The sequence below is a fragment of the Hyperolius riggenbachi genome, chromosome 2, assembly GCF_040937935.1.
Source record: "Hyperolius riggenbachi isolate aHypRig1 chromosome 2, aHypRig1.pri, whole genome shotgun sequence".
NCBI lineage: Eukaryota > Metazoa > Chordata > Amphibia > Anura > Hyperoliidae > Hyperolius > Hyperolius riggenbachi.
The window spans coordinates 252,335,723-252,353,375 of record NC_090647.1 but is presented as its reverse complement, the minus strand read 5'-3'; the positions used below and the strand labels follow the sequence as shown (position 1 = coordinate 252,353,375).

Sequence of the window (17,653 nt, the reverse complement as noted above, 5' to 3'; positions counted from 1 at the left end):
CCACACTTAAGGGGACTGGCCCTGAAACTCAAACATTACCACTTTTGGGCACTCATTTAGAATGCTTGTTTTTAAAGGACACAAAGGAACAACATGGAGGTAGCCATATTTATTTCCCTCTAAACAATACCAGTTACCTGGCTGTCCTGATGATCTTTCATGCATAAGTAGTGTCTAAATCACACTGCACAGACGCAGAATGCTCCCAGCAGCGGAAGCGAGACAGGGGCACGAGTGAACTACGACTGCTTCAACTGGCCAAGCCAACGGGGCTTCTACTGGGAGAACGTGGAGGTGGAGGAAGACGCATACCTCCAAACTTTTTGAGATAAGAAAGGAAGACATTTAAGCCACGCCCCTGCACACCCCTAGTCACGCATACCATAAAGATTGCATAAGAGAAATATGTCGTTTTATATTTCAAACCACACTAGTCCTTTCTATCCTGGTTTATTTACAATTATATTAACATATGAAAATAAGAAATGTATCGATTTGAAGGATGGGAATGAAGTTTAGAGTCTATCTATATCACATTTTTCAGTAGAAAAATACATTGATTTAAATAGATGTGTACAGGAGTCCTGAAAGAGGGACAAATGAGGAAGAGAGGGACAGAGGGACTGGCTTCCCAAAGAGGGACTGTCCCTCCAAAAGAGGGATAGTTGGGAGCTATGGAAGACAGCATGGGAGGGATCGCTGCGGAGGGGGCTGGAGGAAGCCCCAGGCATGTATAAAACTTTTATATCTATTCATCTTGGGTACACTTTAAAGGGAAACTTGAGTGATCTTAAAAAAAAAAAAAAAAAACTTACCTGGGGCTTCTACCAGCCACCTACAGCCGGCCTGTGCCTTCACTGTCAACTCAAGGATCCTCCGGACCCCACAGCCACTGCGCCTGCTTGGCCCTGGCCGTGCCCGTCCTCGTTCACGCTCCCATTGCCCGGAGCATCCTGTGCAGGGCCGGTAGAGAATTTCTTGTACTGTGCCTGCGTAGGCTGCTCCCAGTGGTGGGAGCGCGAACGAGGACCCGCAGTGGCCAGCGACAGGGACAACTTAGTGGCTGCGAGGGGCTGGAGGATCCTTAAAGCTAATGGGAACCCATATTTAAATAAAAAAGTCAGATACCTAAGGAGAGGGAGGCTCCGTTTCCCATAGAGCTTTCCCTCTCCTCTCCCGGTCCTCGTCATTGCGCTGGCTCCCCCGTATCAGTATTCAACCGTTTCGGTCAAATATCGCTGTTCCCTCGCCGAAGGGAGGCTTCGGAAATGCTTCGGGAGCCCGAGTGCTCCTGAAGATGGGCCGCTCTACACTGCACACGCGCGAGCACCCTCTATGACGCACTCGCGTGTGCGCCGCCTGTCTTCAGGAGGACTCGGCTCCCAAAGACTTCCGAAGTCCCCGCGGTGGTGGATGGGAACGGGGGAGCCAGAGCAGCACCGAGCCTTCCCTTTCCTTAGGTGAGTATTTGACTTTTTTATTTAAATATGGGGTCACATTAGCTTTAAATGACGGCGTGGGCATAGGGCGGCTGCAGGGGGCTGGTAAAAGCCCCAGGTAAGTGAAACACTTTTTTTTAGATCACTTACGTTTTTATTTAAAGAGACACTGAAGTGAAAAAAAAAATATGATATAATGAATTGGTTGTGTAGTACGTATAATTACTAGAAGATTAGTGGCAAAGAAAATATTTTCATATTTTTATTTTCAGTTATATTGTGTTTTTTCTAACATTGCATCATTCTCTAATATGTACAGTTTACACAACACTCAGCATTCTAAATGTTTTTACAGAGCAGGCTGTTAACTATTGACCTGTCCTTTGGCAGAGAAAAACAAAATCCTTGACTGACAGTTGAGATAACAACCTGCAGAACTCAAGAGCTCTCTGCGACTTTGAAAGTTGTAGCGCTCAATGGCTTTTTTGCATTGATAACAACTGGGGTCTCTTTAACTCTTCCTGTACTGGAAACAACATTATACTTATGTCTCTGCTCCTAATGTTTTATTTCTGAGCTGTACTACACATACAAATCATTAAAAAAAAAAATTTCGCTTCAGTGTCTCTTTAAAGCATTAGAGGCTGAAGACCAGCCGGTCAGCAAGACGATGTGCGTTGTTTAAAAGGAAATAAATATGGCAGTCTCCATATCCTTCTCAGATCATCATCCTCTTGTCCTTTAACCTCCTTAGCGGTATGCCCGACACTGTGTTGGGCATACCGCTTGGTGGCCCCAGGAGTCCCCCATGCTTAATTTGATCTATTTGCTCCAAAACCTTAAGCTAGCAATAGGCTAGCTAGTACACATGTTCGGCACCCGCCGCCCCCCCCCCCCCCCCCCCTCGATCCAGCCAGTCAATACGTTATCCCCCCTGGCTCCAGCGATCGGCGCAGCCTCCCATCACAGCTCCGGTCTCTCTATGGGAAGGATCGGGTCTGGGCAGGACGTCGGCGACGTCATGTTCGATCCTCCCCATAGAGAAGAGCGGAGCTGTCCGGGGAGGCTGCGCTGATCGCTGGATCAAGGCTGGGTAATGTATAATCGGGGGCGGCGATCAGAGGGTGCCGGACACGTGTACTAGCTAGCCTAGTGCTAGCTAGACGTTTTGGAGCCAATAAATCAAATTAAGCTGGGGACAGAAATGAGCAAAACCTGAGTGACGTAACGCTCAGGAGGTTAAGATTATATTTTCCAGAGACCAGAAGAGTCAGCACACATCAACAGCTAGGCCATGTGAACACTTCCCCACACATACCAAATAGCCTTCTGCATCTTTAATCCCATCCACCCAATCGGTAGTTAATTGGCTGTGCTGAAGAGAACATGGATTGTGAGGTGGTGTGGCTACGGGGACTTTTTGGACTTGTATTTCAATGGGGTGCTGGGACTGTTTATCTGTAGGAATCACTGGTTGCTAGTGTGTTGTGTAACCATTTTCTCTGCTTCTGTATACTTTCTCAGATGATGTAACAACATTAGCCTATCCAGTCCCCTCTCCTGTGAATAAATGGCTTCACTTCTTTTACAGCAACATTCGGTTACATTTCAAAAGCTGAGAAAAGACTAGGGCATGCAATTACAGATTTAGGGCCTGTACACACTGCTGCGCTTTTAAAATTGCATGCGATTTTTAAATCGCAAGCCTTCATGAGAATAGGAAAAGCGCATCGCACCAGTGTGTACAGGTCTCCACGATTTTCATTATTTTTTTTATAGACCTTGCGATTTGAAAAGCGCAGCGCAAGCACAGCAGTGTGTACAGGCCCTCAGGCTGGATTCACACTTGTCTGTTTTTCTGTGCACTTAGGATAACTGCATAGGATAACAGAACCACGGTTAATCAACGGGTTAGTTCACATTTGACTGCGTTTTTAACATGCAGAAAGACAACTGACAGCAATGGAGCACTGTCAGGAACACTTCCTCATTAAACGTGTGAGAGAGAGAGAGAGAGAGAGAGAGAGAGAGAGAGCGAGAGAGAGAGAGAGACAAAGAAAGGATAGAAGAAAAGCAGAAAAGAATAGTGAAAGAAATAGAGAAGACCCCCATCAGCACTGCGTAATATGTGGGCGCTAAATCACAGCATAATTGTCCTTAAACTGCTTTAAGAACTGCTTTCTTATTTAGCCCACAATTTATAGGATTTCTTTGGGCAGTTACGGCTTAGATATGCGAGTTAATACATCAGTAATTAGTCATTCACCGAGTCTATCCACATAGAACCCTAGTTCAGAGCAAACTGTGTGAAATATATCAGAATTTGCAGTGCATATATTTTGTGTATTGCACATAAGCCATTTTTGCAATACCTGACTGGCTTTGTTTGCAATAATGACTTCCTCTGTGAAAGTCATATGCAGCTTGGTTATAATGAATATTAAGACGTCTGTGAGCTGATCAAACTCCTACCATTATCCCATTGGCTTTTCCTATACAACCTGAGGCAACTCTACCAATGATTATTGGCATTTCACTTGGACCTGGTAGAAATGTATTGCATGAGACAGCTGAGCATATTGCACATTATAATCGGAAGTACACAGATAAGCAGTGTTTACATGAAACAATGTGTGCACTCATCCTAGGCCAAAAACAGTGTGGTTCCTGCTCACTACTACTGCCATTAATGCCTTTATCCTGTGTGTCTTACTTCCTGAACTCGTGTCTTTAATCACAATGGTTGCCCTGATGACATCTTTGATCTTTTTGTATATTGCACCAAATTAATACCTTCATCCATTGCAAGCTGTACACTTTGTTGTAGTCAAAGTGGCTGGATAGTGTAATGGTTAAGGGTTCTGCCTCTTACATAGGAGACCTGGGTTCAAAGCTCAGCTCTTCCTGTTTATTAAGCAAGCACCTACTCAGTAAGGAGACCTCGGGCAAGACTGCAACTGCCTACGTAGTGTGTTCTAGTGGCTGTCTCGCAAGCTCTTTGAGTACGACAGGAGAAAAGCGCTATACAAATATTGGAATTATATTATATACGCAGTGGCTGGATAGTGTGAAGAGAGAAAAGCGCTATACAAATGTTCGGATTATTATTAGTGAACATGAAATTAAAGCAGCTTTGGCTTCGATCTTTCATACTGACTGACTTCAATGTATTACCTTGGTGAAGTATGCAGCCAAAACAGTTAGACTTTAAAGGACCTCTGTCGCGAAAATCCTAAAATTTAAAATATATGTAAACATAAACTATTAAGAAGTACATTTCTTCCAGAGTAAAATGAGCCACAAATCACTTTTCTCCTTTGTTGTAGTCACTTACTTTGGTAGTAGAAATCTGACAGAACCATCAGGTTTTAGACTAGCCCATCTCCTCATGGGGGTTCACAGGGATTTCGTTATTTTCAAAATGCACTTAGTGAATGGCTGTTGCTCCGTCCAACGGCCAAAAAAGTGTACGGTGAGCAGGAAAGCTGTCAGCATCTTTGTATAAATCTTTTTCAGGGAGTGTCTTTATAAAAAAATAAATAAAGGCCATGCTGAGAATCCCCTATGGAGAGATGGACTAGCCCAAAACCTGTCAATGTCAGATTTCTACTGCTTACTGTAAATGCTGGCAACATAGGAGAGAAGTAATGTGTGGCTCATTTTACTTAGGAAGAAACATTCTTCTTATTTGTATGTGTTTAAAATTTTAAGATTTTCGCGACAGTTCTTTAAAGAAATACTATCGATTGAAACTACTTTTTTTTTAATACTCTATATTAGTGTACACATTACCACTAGTGCTAGGGGCACTTTATTTATTCACCCAGGTCTCTCTCCCTCTATTTCTGCTTAACCATTTCACAACTGAGGGGTTTTACCCCTGAAACACCAGCGCTATTTTTACCTTTCAGCGCTGCCTCCATTGTAGTATTTATGTACTATGATTGGTTATTGGGGACTGGAGAGTCTCCATAACCAATCATTGTACTGCAGAGCCGGGGTGTGTGTGCGCACGCGGGTCGCGGGGGCGCGCGATCGCGCGCTGCACATTTGTTTACATTACATTGTTTTGAATGAAGACGGCTTTTGTTTAAAGCCGTCTTCATTCTACTCGCAATCGGCGAGGCTAATTGGATTTAGGAACGCTCGTTCCTAACATCCAATTAGTCACCTGCTGTGCGGGCTGGCTGGAGTGCGCGCGAGAGTTCCCCGCCCACTCCCAGCAAGTAAATAAACAAGTGCGCCTTTCTCCGTCCCTGGGGGTGAAGCGGTGCGCAGAGGGACGGAGAAATTTAGCACTGGGGGGGTGAAGTGGTTAAAAATTCATTTCTCACACAGCTCATAGTAGTTTGGGCAGAGCCGTCTCACCCACCAGGCAGCTATAAATTCCTGCCTAGAGCGGCAGGCGGAGCCAGGAGCGCTGCTGAGTAGTGAGAGAAGAAATGCCTCTCAGCCCACTCAGGTATCAGTGTACACAGCAGCAGCTAACAGCAGCACCTGACTGGACTCATAACTGGATTCACTGACTGATTAATTCAGTTTCTTCAGCTCAATGATTCAAAGAACCACAGTAATGAGTCAGTGAGAGAAGGCTCCGAGTACAGCATCAGCTTCTGAGTCCTGACTCTTCACTCTGATTCACTGATTCATTCAGTTCCTCTCTCTCTGCTACTGGTAACTGAGTGGATGTAGAGACTGAGGGTAGCAGGATTAGCAGCCAGGGAAGGACTGCCCCCCAGGCCGCCTTTTATTCAGTGATTTAGGGATGGTCTGGTGTATTCAGGTTTGTGGTTGTACAGCAATGTGAAACACTAGGCTAGCTGATAAAAGTGCAATTAGAGGACAGGCAAGCTGGTAAATATACACAGCATGATGCAGAGCTTGCCTGGAGGGTCCCTGGGAAAACATCTGTCTTGTCTCTCCCCATTGTTATAATGACTGCATGTGCAGATAAGGTGTTAAACAGGTTGAAAAGTTTTGACAGTTCCTAGACTCCAGGAGGGCTGCTTCTGACTTGTGTGGGAGACTGGCAGGGACAGCAGTCCTATTACCGGCAACTAGTCTCTGTGTAATGTGGGACTGCAATACAGATTAGCTCTCTTCTCCATCTCCTGCTATTCTCCTTTAGATTGTAAACTCGCAAGGGCAGGGCTCTCTCCCCCTTTTGTGTCTTGGAAATCATTATACATTTTATTCATCATGTTATTTTTATCACTGTCATTACCACTACTGTATTTTGTATTCTGTATGTTGTATCATTTTTTGTATTTTGTCATTATTTATGTATCTTGTATATTAGTGTACACCATTGTCTGTATTATGTACCCCATGTTTGTTTCTCACTTTGTACAGCACCACGGAATATGTTGGCGCTTTATAAATCAATAATAATAATAATAATTCTCAGTCTCACTCCACTCCTCCTCTCTCTGGGCTAGTGCACGACAAAATTGCAATAGAAATCGCTAGCAATTTGCAAATGCGACTTGATAATTTGGGCTGAGGCTGCCATGATAATGGGCCTCAAGTCTGTTTCCCCACAGGCCAAAAGGTCCCAGTCCTCCCCTGGTAGCAGCATAGTGTGTGTGTGTGTATAGTGTATATCTACTGTGTGCTGTGTGTGTGTATAGTGTGTGTGTGTGTGTGTGTGTGTATAGTGTGTGTGTGTGCGCGCGTGTATAGTGTGTGTGTGTGTGTATAGTGTGTGTGTGTGTGTGTGTGTGTGTGTGTGTATAGTGTGTAGTGTGTGAGTGTGTGTGTGTAGTATGTGTGTAGTGTGTGTGTGTAGTGTGTGTGTGTAGTGTGTGTGTGTGTGTGAGTGTGTGTGAGTGTGTGTGTGTGTGTGTGTGTGTGTGTGTGTATAGTGTGTGTGTGTGTGTGTGTGTGTGTATAGTGTGTAGTGTGTGAGTGTGTGTGTGTAGTATGTGTGTAGTGTGTGTGTGTAGTGTGTGTGTGTAGTGTGTGTGTAGTGTGTGTGTGTGTGTGAGTGTGTGTGAGTGTGTGTGTGAGTGTGTGTATAGTGTGTGTGTATAGTGTGTGTGTGTAGTGTGTGTGTGTGTGTGTGTGTGTGTGTGTGTGTGTGTGTGTGTGTGTGTGTGTGTGAGTGTGTGTGAGTGTGTATAGTGTGTGAGTGTGTGTGAGTGTGTGTGAGTGTGTGTGAGTGTGTGTGAGTGTGAGTGTGTGTGTGTGAGTGTGTGTGTGTGTGCATGTGTATATTGTGTGTGTGTGTGTGTGAGTGCATGCCGCAATAAGTATATTTTATGGTGAACCGCTCTGCTGCATTACAACTATTTTCTGGTGATCCCATGCCGCAAGAAGTGTATCTTCTGGTGAAACGCTGCTGTATTATGATTTTCGGGGGTCTTGGGGGGTGGGGTTCACCAAAGGGGTGGTGTTCACCACGGGGTGGGGGGTATGGGGCTGGGGGGCGCGCACAGGATTTCTCGCCTGGAGTGACAAAATGGCTAGAGACGCCCCTGAGTTTGGGTCACCCTGAGCTGCTTGGTTACTCTGTCACACAGCTCACAAATATATTTCACTGTCACTCACAGCATGCAGGAGACATGAGGAGAAATAGGCTGATCTGAGGTGGTAACAGGTAACTAAATGAGCTGTAATATTGCTGTAATATAACTAGCTATAACACTAGTCTGTGTTTACACTGAGACTGGTTGCCTGGCTGCCTGCTTGTGATGATTCACTCCAGGCTGCATCCACTTTACAAGCTGCTGAGAGGGGCAGACCACTGTCTACAATTAGCATTATTAGTATCTTTATCAGTCAAGAGAAGCAAAGATAATAAACACACCTTACTAGAATCTTTAACCCCTTACCACCATATCAATAAGATTCTTTCAGCAAGGTGATAAACTATAAACTGAGGAGTTGATAGCAACTCCCCTGTGCAGAGACATGGTCTAGCCCTCTGGGAGCTCAGTATTTAGATACATTTTGTATCCAACACCGACGCCAAAACTGACGGAGGATTTTACAGCTGAGAGGAACAGCTGTGTGAGGAATCCAATTGCTCCTAGTACTTGTCCTAATGTGTGCTACAACATACAGCATTTAAAAATAAATGCATACATCGATAGTATTCCTTTAAGTCAGAACAACTGAATATTGTCAGTGGCTCAAAGTGTTTTAGGCACAGGGTCAACAACCGCCAAAGAGAAGCAGTCATTTTTAAAAGGGAATACTGGAAGGAACTTCCATATCTCTAGCACTATAGGTTTCCTTTATAGGTACAGTATATAAGAAAAAATATAGCTTATGCATCTTGTCCCAAATTTGTTGCAACACAAAATGACCACTGTTTTTACAACAGCTCTTTGTATATTGGCTTTGATTAAGAACCTGAACTACTGGTATCTCTCAGAAAAATGAACACTATTTACACTATTTACAGTGGTACAAAGGGGGTAAAAACAGTAAACAGGCAGTCACCCAGTTTGGTCTTGACTTTTGGAGGTTTTTGTCACAGCAGTCCCATTCCAAGACTCCTCTACAGTTTTAAGTAAGCCTAGAAATGAAAAAAGTGAGAGTAAATACATATTACAGACAACTGTTTACTTTCAACCTGAAAAACTGTGAGAACAGCTAAACAGGTTGCTGCTCAGAAACAGCACTTAAGAAAAACAGACAGAGACCAGCAGTCAGCTGCCCCAAGCCTCATGCACTAGAGCAGTGATGGCTAACCTTGGCACTCCAGCTGTGCCAAAACTACAAATCCCATCATGCCTCTGTCTCCCAAGTTATGCTTAGAGCTGTCAGAGTATTGCAATGCCTCATGGGACTTGTAGTTCCACCACAGCTGGAGTTCCAAGGTTAGCCATCACTGCACTAGAGTAACCCAATTGCTGATCCATTACTCAATTCGGTACTTGATTCCTTGGGCAATATTGCAGGGCTGACATTGTACAGATGTGTTGCTAGCCTGAAGGCTAACAACATGTTCTAATGCTAAGCGGGATGGGGTGTTTGGGAGAGGCTGACAGAGCAGGAGTAAAGTCACTTGGAGGGTGAGGTGAGTGGAGAGAATATTGCTCAGTTGAATCGATTCGCCAGGCGGATCTTTGGTCAAGTGGCTGAAGGGTTAGGGGGCTGCTGTACACACACTGAATTCTCGGCAGAGACTGACGTAATCGACCGCCTCGGCTGAGAATCATCCAGCCTGTGTATGAGACTAAGTATCTGATTGGCCATAACCCTGCATGACAGATCTTCCACAGTGCATCTAAATCATACACAGAGTGCCAGGGCTGCAGAAATGTCTGAGGTCAAGTGGCGCACAAGCCTACCATGTGATGCTACTCTTTCCTATTATTGGAACCTAGATTGTCTGCACACGTGAAGAGGTGGCCACAGCCTGGAAGCCTTGGCCACAATTTATCTTATTTCCTGTTTTTTAATAATAATTCTGAGCTGTTTTTACTGTTATCACCATTGTGATTAATAATGTAGTATTTTCTAAGCAATTTACTTCATGCAAACAAAAAAAAAAAACAAAAAAAAAAAAAAAAAAAGGTTTTTATTGCAAAAAAAAAAAAAAAAAAAAAATTTAGTAAAAAAAATTGCTGCAGCAATCAGAGACCACCAAAAAAAATCCTCCTTTAGTGTCAAGAAAATGAAGTACAATTAATTTGCGGGCCCAGTTGTATGGTGAGCGATATTGTTACAGATGCGCAGTGCTGTATAGTAAGAAAAAAAAAATCGCCTGGTCACTAGGGGGGTGTAAGCCTGTGGTCCTCAAGAGGTTAAATGAACATCAAATTTAGGATTTAGTCGTTAAAGGGACACTTAAGCCAAATTAAAAAAATGAGTTTTACTCACCTGAGGCTTCTACCAGCCCCCAGAAGCTGTCCGGTGCCCACGTAGACTTTCTCCGATGCTCCTGGCCCCACCGGCAGCCACATCCGGTTTCAGCGACAGGAGCCGACAGGCCGGGAACGCGATCGATTCTTTGCGTTCTTGGCCGTAATAGCGCCCTCTATGCTGTCATATGATATATGCTATATCAGCATAGAGGGCACTATTACGGCCAGGAACGTGAAGAGTCACTCGCGTTCCCGGCCTGTCGGCTCCTGCCGCTGAAACCGGATGTGGCTGCCGGTGGGGCCAGGAGCATCGGAGCAAGTCTACGTGGGCACCGGACAGCTTCTGGGGGCTGGTAGAAGCCTCAGGTGAGTAAAACTCATTTTTTTAATTTGGCTTAAGTGTCCCTTTAACGACTAAATCCTAAATTTTTGTTGTTAATTCACTGAGAGGAATGCAAGTGATAACAACTGTAAAGGGTGTGAGGCATTATAACCTGGCCCAAGTTGTTATTAAGTGGAGTGTTACTAGAGAGACTGCAATGTAAAATGGTGGATTCTGAGTGGTCTGCTTTATTTTTTGTATTTTATGCAAAAAGGGACTTTGTATAGAGAGAAATACACAGCAGGCACACAGGGAGGGAGGTAGAGAGAGACATCAAGTGTAGGTATACACACATACAGTACATCAGACACACAAAGCCACTCTCTGTCTCCTTCCCTGGCTGCCACACATAAGCTGCAGGTTAGCTATAATCTCACTGGCAGAGGAGGCTGCAGGAGGGATGATGCTACATCCTGCTTGCTTGTGCTCCTCCCTCCACTATCTACTGCATGTAAGAATAACTACAGAGGTGATAACTTAAAGGACAACCATCTTTTGAAAGAAAGAAAAAAAAAGTCTGTTCACAGGTCAGCAGTGGCTGTGATCATTACCTTGTGTGTTTATTTGTGATCATCAAAGCATTTTTATAATACTGTAAAGTGTGCTTCCTCCTTTGCATTCCTGGGATTCACTTGTTTACTTTTTGTCAATCAGGCACAATAAGGGCTTGATTTACTAAAGGGTGCTAAGGCAGTTTGGATGTCTTAAGGGTTAAGACGTGCAAACTGCAGCGCTTAGTAATTACGCTGAAAACGTCGCGCGGTGTGGTGAAAACAGGGCATATGGTACCCCTTTAACTTTGCACCAGTGCACCCGACGGTGTGACCTTTAGGGTGCACTGGTGCGACATTTCAAGGGCACCATATGCCCTGTTTTCGTCGCACCGCATGTGACATTATCGTCGTACCGCGCAACGTTACCGGCGCACCACGTATAGCGCGCAGTGCGACGATTTTGGCGCAATGTAGCTTTGCGCGACTATTAGTGCACGCAAAGCTACTTTTCGTGCACTAAGTGGCTTTTCACTCTGGCGCTAACACTTAGTGCTGGTTAGTGAATCAAGCCCTAATGGCCCATACTCACGAGGGACAAAAGTGGCCTGTCGCCAGCACACGTGAGCGTGTGCGCGACAGGCCGGCAACAGCTCATTGCCAGCTCCCTCCGCGTACACACGCGGAAGAGGGATCAGCTGAGAGACGGAAGCTGTCGCCGACGCTCCTCCCCCGCCGCCGGAAGCTCCGTGTTGTGGATAGAGGGTGCTGTCGCTAGTCCGCATACTCACGCGGACTAGCGACAGATGCGGCGCAGTTGCGGCGGCAACTGTCACCAGGCGATTGAGCGGTTCAATCGCCTGGCAACATCAGCGACGAGCGACAGTTCGGGGTGCACGCCCGTGCAACGCCGCATACTCACGGGCGACCTGTCGCCGCAACACGCGCGCGCCGCATGTTGCGGCGACAATTGTAGCCCGTGAGTATGGGCCATAAATCTCAGAACAGCAGTTGAAAGGGCACACTATGCGACTGCAGTTTTCTCAATCGGCTCTTTGACAGCCCTGTTGATTCCTTATCTTCTGCTTAGGTCAGTCCCCCTGGAGAGACAAAAGGCTTCTCTGCACATTTGTTTTATGGTGATCGGTGGCACCTGGCAGCCATAATCACCATAACTAAGGGTAAACTGCAACAGCTCTTGCAGGGAAACTGAAAGAACTAGGGAATAGCACAACCTAAGAGGCTGTGATTTCATCTGCCTCCCCTTTTCCACTTGGTATGCTCTGCTTCCTGGCGACGCCATCAGTGCCTTCTGTGCAATGCAGGTTTGCCTGAATTTTTGTTATCACTTACTGGATTTTTTTAAAAAAGCGTAACGTTGATGAAAGGAGCCACAATTAAACATGTCAATGAGTTTTTTGTTTTTTTTCATACAAAAGACATTTTATTGATAGTTGTCCTTTTAAAAACTGAAGTGATAAGATAGTACTCTCACCGTGAAAGCCCATCGCTAAATGTTAATAAGGCGAGCTTCTTTAGTGAAATTAACACTTAAAATACAGATCAATATGTGGTGATAAGTTTTCACTTGCCTTATCACTAGCATGATCTTAGAGAATTGTGGCCAATGCATACACTGAGGAATGAGGCTGTGGTAGTTCCCACAGAATTGTGAGTGGAGCTTAAGCAGATAGGGGGTTATAGCAGCTCAGATGCAGCTTTACTGTTGATAATGATAATAAATCCCCTAAAAAGTATTAATCAAATATTCATAGCTTGTTGCTATGAATAGCTCTTATTTAGCATTTCCTATTTGCCTCTTATTCACTACTATTTCTTATGTTACTATATGCATAACATATCAAAGTAAGAATAGGCAATGACTTGCTAAAATGTAAGAGTTGACCTGTGGAGCATTGATTGCTTTTCTGTCAACTGAGCAAACGGTTTATAAAAAATAGTGTAGGATAAAAAAAACTTAGCTTGGACTTTAAGGGGAGCTTGCTCTGAGCTAAATAAGCAGGTTAATATTGCAGAAATGTACCTCTATACTAACGGTTTGGCTATCAATCAAATCAACATGTGGAACATACATCTTTCTTCAATGACATAGGCTCAAATGTTGGGATAACGGCACTTACTGCTGCTGCCTTCCCCTGTCCTGTACGATCATGATGGGATCCAACCTCCTGGAACTGGGCTGCATGGTTATCCCATCCAAGAGAGGTTGAGGCTGCTCACCTCCTAGGCAGTGCTGCAAAAAGTTGGTGCCACTTATGTTCCTCAGGAGCGGGACCTTGCCTCTTACTGTTGCCTAGCACCACAGTAACAACACAGCTGGCACACGCCTGTCATCTCTTTGATGACAGCGCCAGGCACCAGCTTATGATGACACACAGGAAGGGCAGCAGGTGCCAGGTTGATTAGTGACTCCTGGTTGGGAAGGATTATTTAGTGCCGTCCCTGCCAGTGCCAGGAGTGGAGAATGAAGAGAAGGCAGATGTCCGGGCAACTGGGCATCTAGAGAGTAGCAGAATGCTCCCTCATGGTGCAGAGCCTCTTTAGCCTCTGCTTTTGCCCAGTCCTGGATTATTTAATTTTCAAACTATTTATGAAAATTTCTAAAGTATGCACTTCGTTAAGATTCATAAAGAGACGTTAATTATTTCTATTTTTCAAACACTAACTCCTCTTGAAGTATTATTAAAATGACATAATTAACTCTGTAGAGGGAGGTCTCTGGTCAATCCAAAGGCTTCCCTTATCTTCTTACAACCAACCATTTCAACAAAGGGTCCCCAAAAGTAATTCTGAATGGGCATGTGCAAGTAAAGTCCATGCATGACCGGTAGAACAAAGTGCTTATGGAGGGAGGAAAAAAAGCCATGTACGTGTGACTTCATTGTACTGGGCATGTGCGGAGCTTACTTGTGTGTGCCCATTCCGGATGCGTGCAGCAATGATCAGCAATGAGGACACCTATTTGACTGGCTTCAGTCATTTTAGTTTAGAGGTATCCTTAGTTGCAACAGTGGGTGTAACAAGGCACAGAAATCATCTGCATAATCCAGAGGCTTCCCTCCACTGAGGTAAGTCTCTACATTTTTATAACAGTTCAGGGGTACTTTAAACAGATTATCCATTTTTTAAGTTACAGAATGAACACAAACCAGATTCTTGAAAACATAACACTGTACTGTTACTATACTATGGTTTTAGTGACATCTAGTGGCTAAGCTACAGAATAGCATTTGAAAATCCACTAACCTACAGTAGCGCAGACTTGTCAAGACAAATACTTTGACAATGAAGGCTGGAACAAAAGTAACACAGTTGCCTGACGTAACTGTTCAGAATCCTTTTTGCATTCATCAAATCTGATTGGTTGCTCAGTAGAACTGATCTGTTTTTGCTCCCAATTTCTTTGTATTCATTTTATCGCCCTTTCAACTATTCATTATGAAGAAGTTTAGGGAATTACCCCAATTTTTTTTTATTATTTCATACAACTATCAATGCAAATACTTTGTAAAAGTGAAGCCGGTGTAGTTAAATCTAGGATGCACCAGGATTAAACATTTATGCAAGCGGCACAGAACTGCACATGGTCTCCCGAGCTGAATAGTGAGGGGTAAAGAGGAGGCCATACATAGATGAGGCAATGTATGCTGAGCATTACCCATGTTTCAGATTACTGAATCTAACAAACATCTAATAAAACTATGGCATTTACGGCTTGTATTATGAATAAAATATCAATCAGACACATCCATTATTTGACGGATCGATGGGAAGCTGCTGAAAATTGAAGTGGCCTAGTGACATTTGCACAGCCTTGTACTGCATCAGCCACTACAAATCTATCAGCTGCAACATTGCCACCGGTATTAACCACTTGCCGACCGCCCGCTGTAGATTGGCGGCGGCAAAGTGGCAGCCCCAGGACCACGTAACGCACATTGGCGTTGGGTCCTGGAGGAGGGGATTGCGGGCGATTGCGCATTGACGGCATTAGGCTCCGCCCACATGTGACGTCAACCCGCCAGCCAATCTCCAGCGCCGGCGGGTTGTAACAATTTAAATAGGCCAATAGAAACCGTATAATACGCTTTGTTAGGTAAACAAAGCGTATTATACACGCTGCCTCCTCCCTGGTGGTCACAGCGCTTGATCGACCACCAGAGAGGACAGCAGCACTGTGAGTCTGCACACCAGCACACTGATCCTGCCCCCCTGCCCACCCCGACAGCACTGTTTGCACCCAATCACCCCCCTAATCACCTATCAATCACCCCCTGTCACTATCTGTCAACACTATCTTTTAGATCAGGTCCTAAACTGCCCCCTGGGGGCTCCTGATCACCCCCCCCCCCACACACACCCTCAGATCCTTCCCAGACCCCCCCCCCCCCACCCCGTGTACTGTATACAGGTATTCTCCCCTGTAATCACCTGTCAATTGTCCCGTGATTGGCTTCGATTGTCCCGTGTTTGGTTTTCGATTGTCCCATGATTGGCTTTGATTGCGCCGATTGGCTGTGATTGCCCTCTAATCACTCTTATTGGCTCTAATTGTGTTGTAATTGCCTTGATTGCCCTCTGATTGTCTGTGATTGTTTCTGATTGCCCCCATTGCTGTCTGATTGCCCCCTGATCACCTCCCCCCCTTCCCCGGTCTCTATCCTAGTGATCTAAGAACAGTGTTTTTAGTATCACTAGTGTTAACAGTTAGGCCAGTTAGCTAGGCCCCTGTGTTAGTGTCAGTTAGCGCTCAGCCCATCGCACCACAGTCACTAATTAGTCGCTGATTAGCGTCATCACTGTCGCTAATCAGCATTGGTACTATATAGTATCTGTAAGTGATCATTACTGATCGCACACAGATCTATATATTAGGGTCACTAGGATCCACTAAAAACGCAGTGTTTGCCGATCAGGCCTGATCGTTCGCCTGCACTTGCGTTCAGCCCGCCCCACCGCAGTGACAGAATTTTTTTTTCTGATCACTGCAAACACTGTACAATAGCTGTGGTACTGTAAAGATCAGTTTTGTTTTTTTTTTTAAATCAAAACTCAGTGACCACAGCTTCCTGCTCGGCAAGTACTCCCTTTTGCTAGGTAGGTGCTCTTTTTCCTAGGTAGTCTCAGAGGAATACCCCCTAAATTTAGCAGCCCACCATGGCAAGAAAGGGGTATTCCGATGATGAGGTGTACAGGTACATGGCCCAGTTGGATGAAGACAATTGGGACTTCTCATCCGACGAATCTTCTGGGTCAGAGTACGAACCTGTGGACAGCAGTGGCTCGCTGACCGATAGCGATAACGAGGTTAAGGTCTCGGCTAGAGCCAGGCGTACCACACCCCATGACACTGGACCGCAGGTGGTGCAGGATCTGCCTCAAGGGCAGCAGAGTGGTGCTAGCTCTGGTCTAAGGTTTCATGGTGAGGCATACACCAGCAGCGCAGCATCTCCTGGACCTAGCACCAGTACTTCCGTTGACCCTGGTGAAGTGGTGAGCACCAGAATGAAAGTTGAAACTGGTTCGGTGGCCTGTGCATTAAGACCCGAGTCGCAGCCACCAAGAAAACGGGCCCGTACTACCCATAGTCTTCCAGAGGTGCTGGCAAATCCCAATTGGCAATCCCCTGGTTCCGCTGCACCAGTACTGCCCCCTTTCACCGCCCAGTCTGGAGTCCAGGTGGAGACAGATAATCTAGGAACGGCCCTAGACTTTTTTCATCTGTTCTTCACAGAGGATCTCTACGACTTAATTGTGGCTGAGACCAACCGTTATGCCACACAATACATCACCGACAACCCAGATAAGTACTATACCCAGGCTTACCGGAGGAAACCACTACAAGTTTCCGAACTTAAAACTTTTTTGGGCCTTCTCCTTAACATGGGTCTAGTCAAATTGAATGTATTGCGGTCTTATTGGTCTATGCGCCAAATATATAACCTGCCCATGTTCTCTGCTGTCATGTCCAGGACACGATTTGAGATGATCCTGCGCTTCCTGCACTTCAATGACAACACAACCTGTCATCGAAGTAACCACCCTGCTTATGACCGGCTCCATAAAATTCGGCCCCTCATAGACCACATGACATCAAAATTTGCAGATGCTTATACCCCTGAACAGCACACATCTGTGTAGACGAGTCCCTCATACATTTTACCGGGCGCCTTGGCATCAAACAGTACATCCCAAGCAAGCGCGCCCGGCATGGGGTGAAAATGTATAAGCTCTGTGAAAGGGCCACAGGCTATACTTATGGTTTTAGGGTCTATGAGGGAAAAGACTCAAAATTGGAGCCGGTCGGATGCCAAGACTACCTGGGGAGCAGTGGCAAGATTGTGTGGGACTTGGTGTCACCTTTGTTCCAGGAGGGGTACCATCTTTATGTGGACAACTTCTACACAAGTGTGGCCCTCTATCAGCATTTAAAGATAGAAGGGATCCGCTGCTGTGGCACCGTGCGGCCTAGTCGCCGGGGCTTCCCCCAACGGCTCGTTAGTA

At 45.3% G+C, this 17,653-nt stretch overlaps 1 protein-coding gene across 1 annotated transcript in view; it reads right to left on the bottom strand.

The window, feature by feature from the left end:
• ATP2A3 (ATPase sarcoplasmic/endoplasmic reticulum Ca2+ transporting 3) overlaps positions 1-17,653 on the bottom strand; it is a 231,029-nt gene that overhangs the window by 10,056 nt on the left and 203,320 nt on the right. Inside the window, exon 21 of the mRNA XM_068268507.1 lies at positions 8,886-8,961. Within this exon, the coding sequence (XP_068124608.1) occupies positions 8,886-8,961 (76 nt within the window). The remainder of the gene's footprint in view (positions 1-8,885; positions 8,962-17,653) is intronic.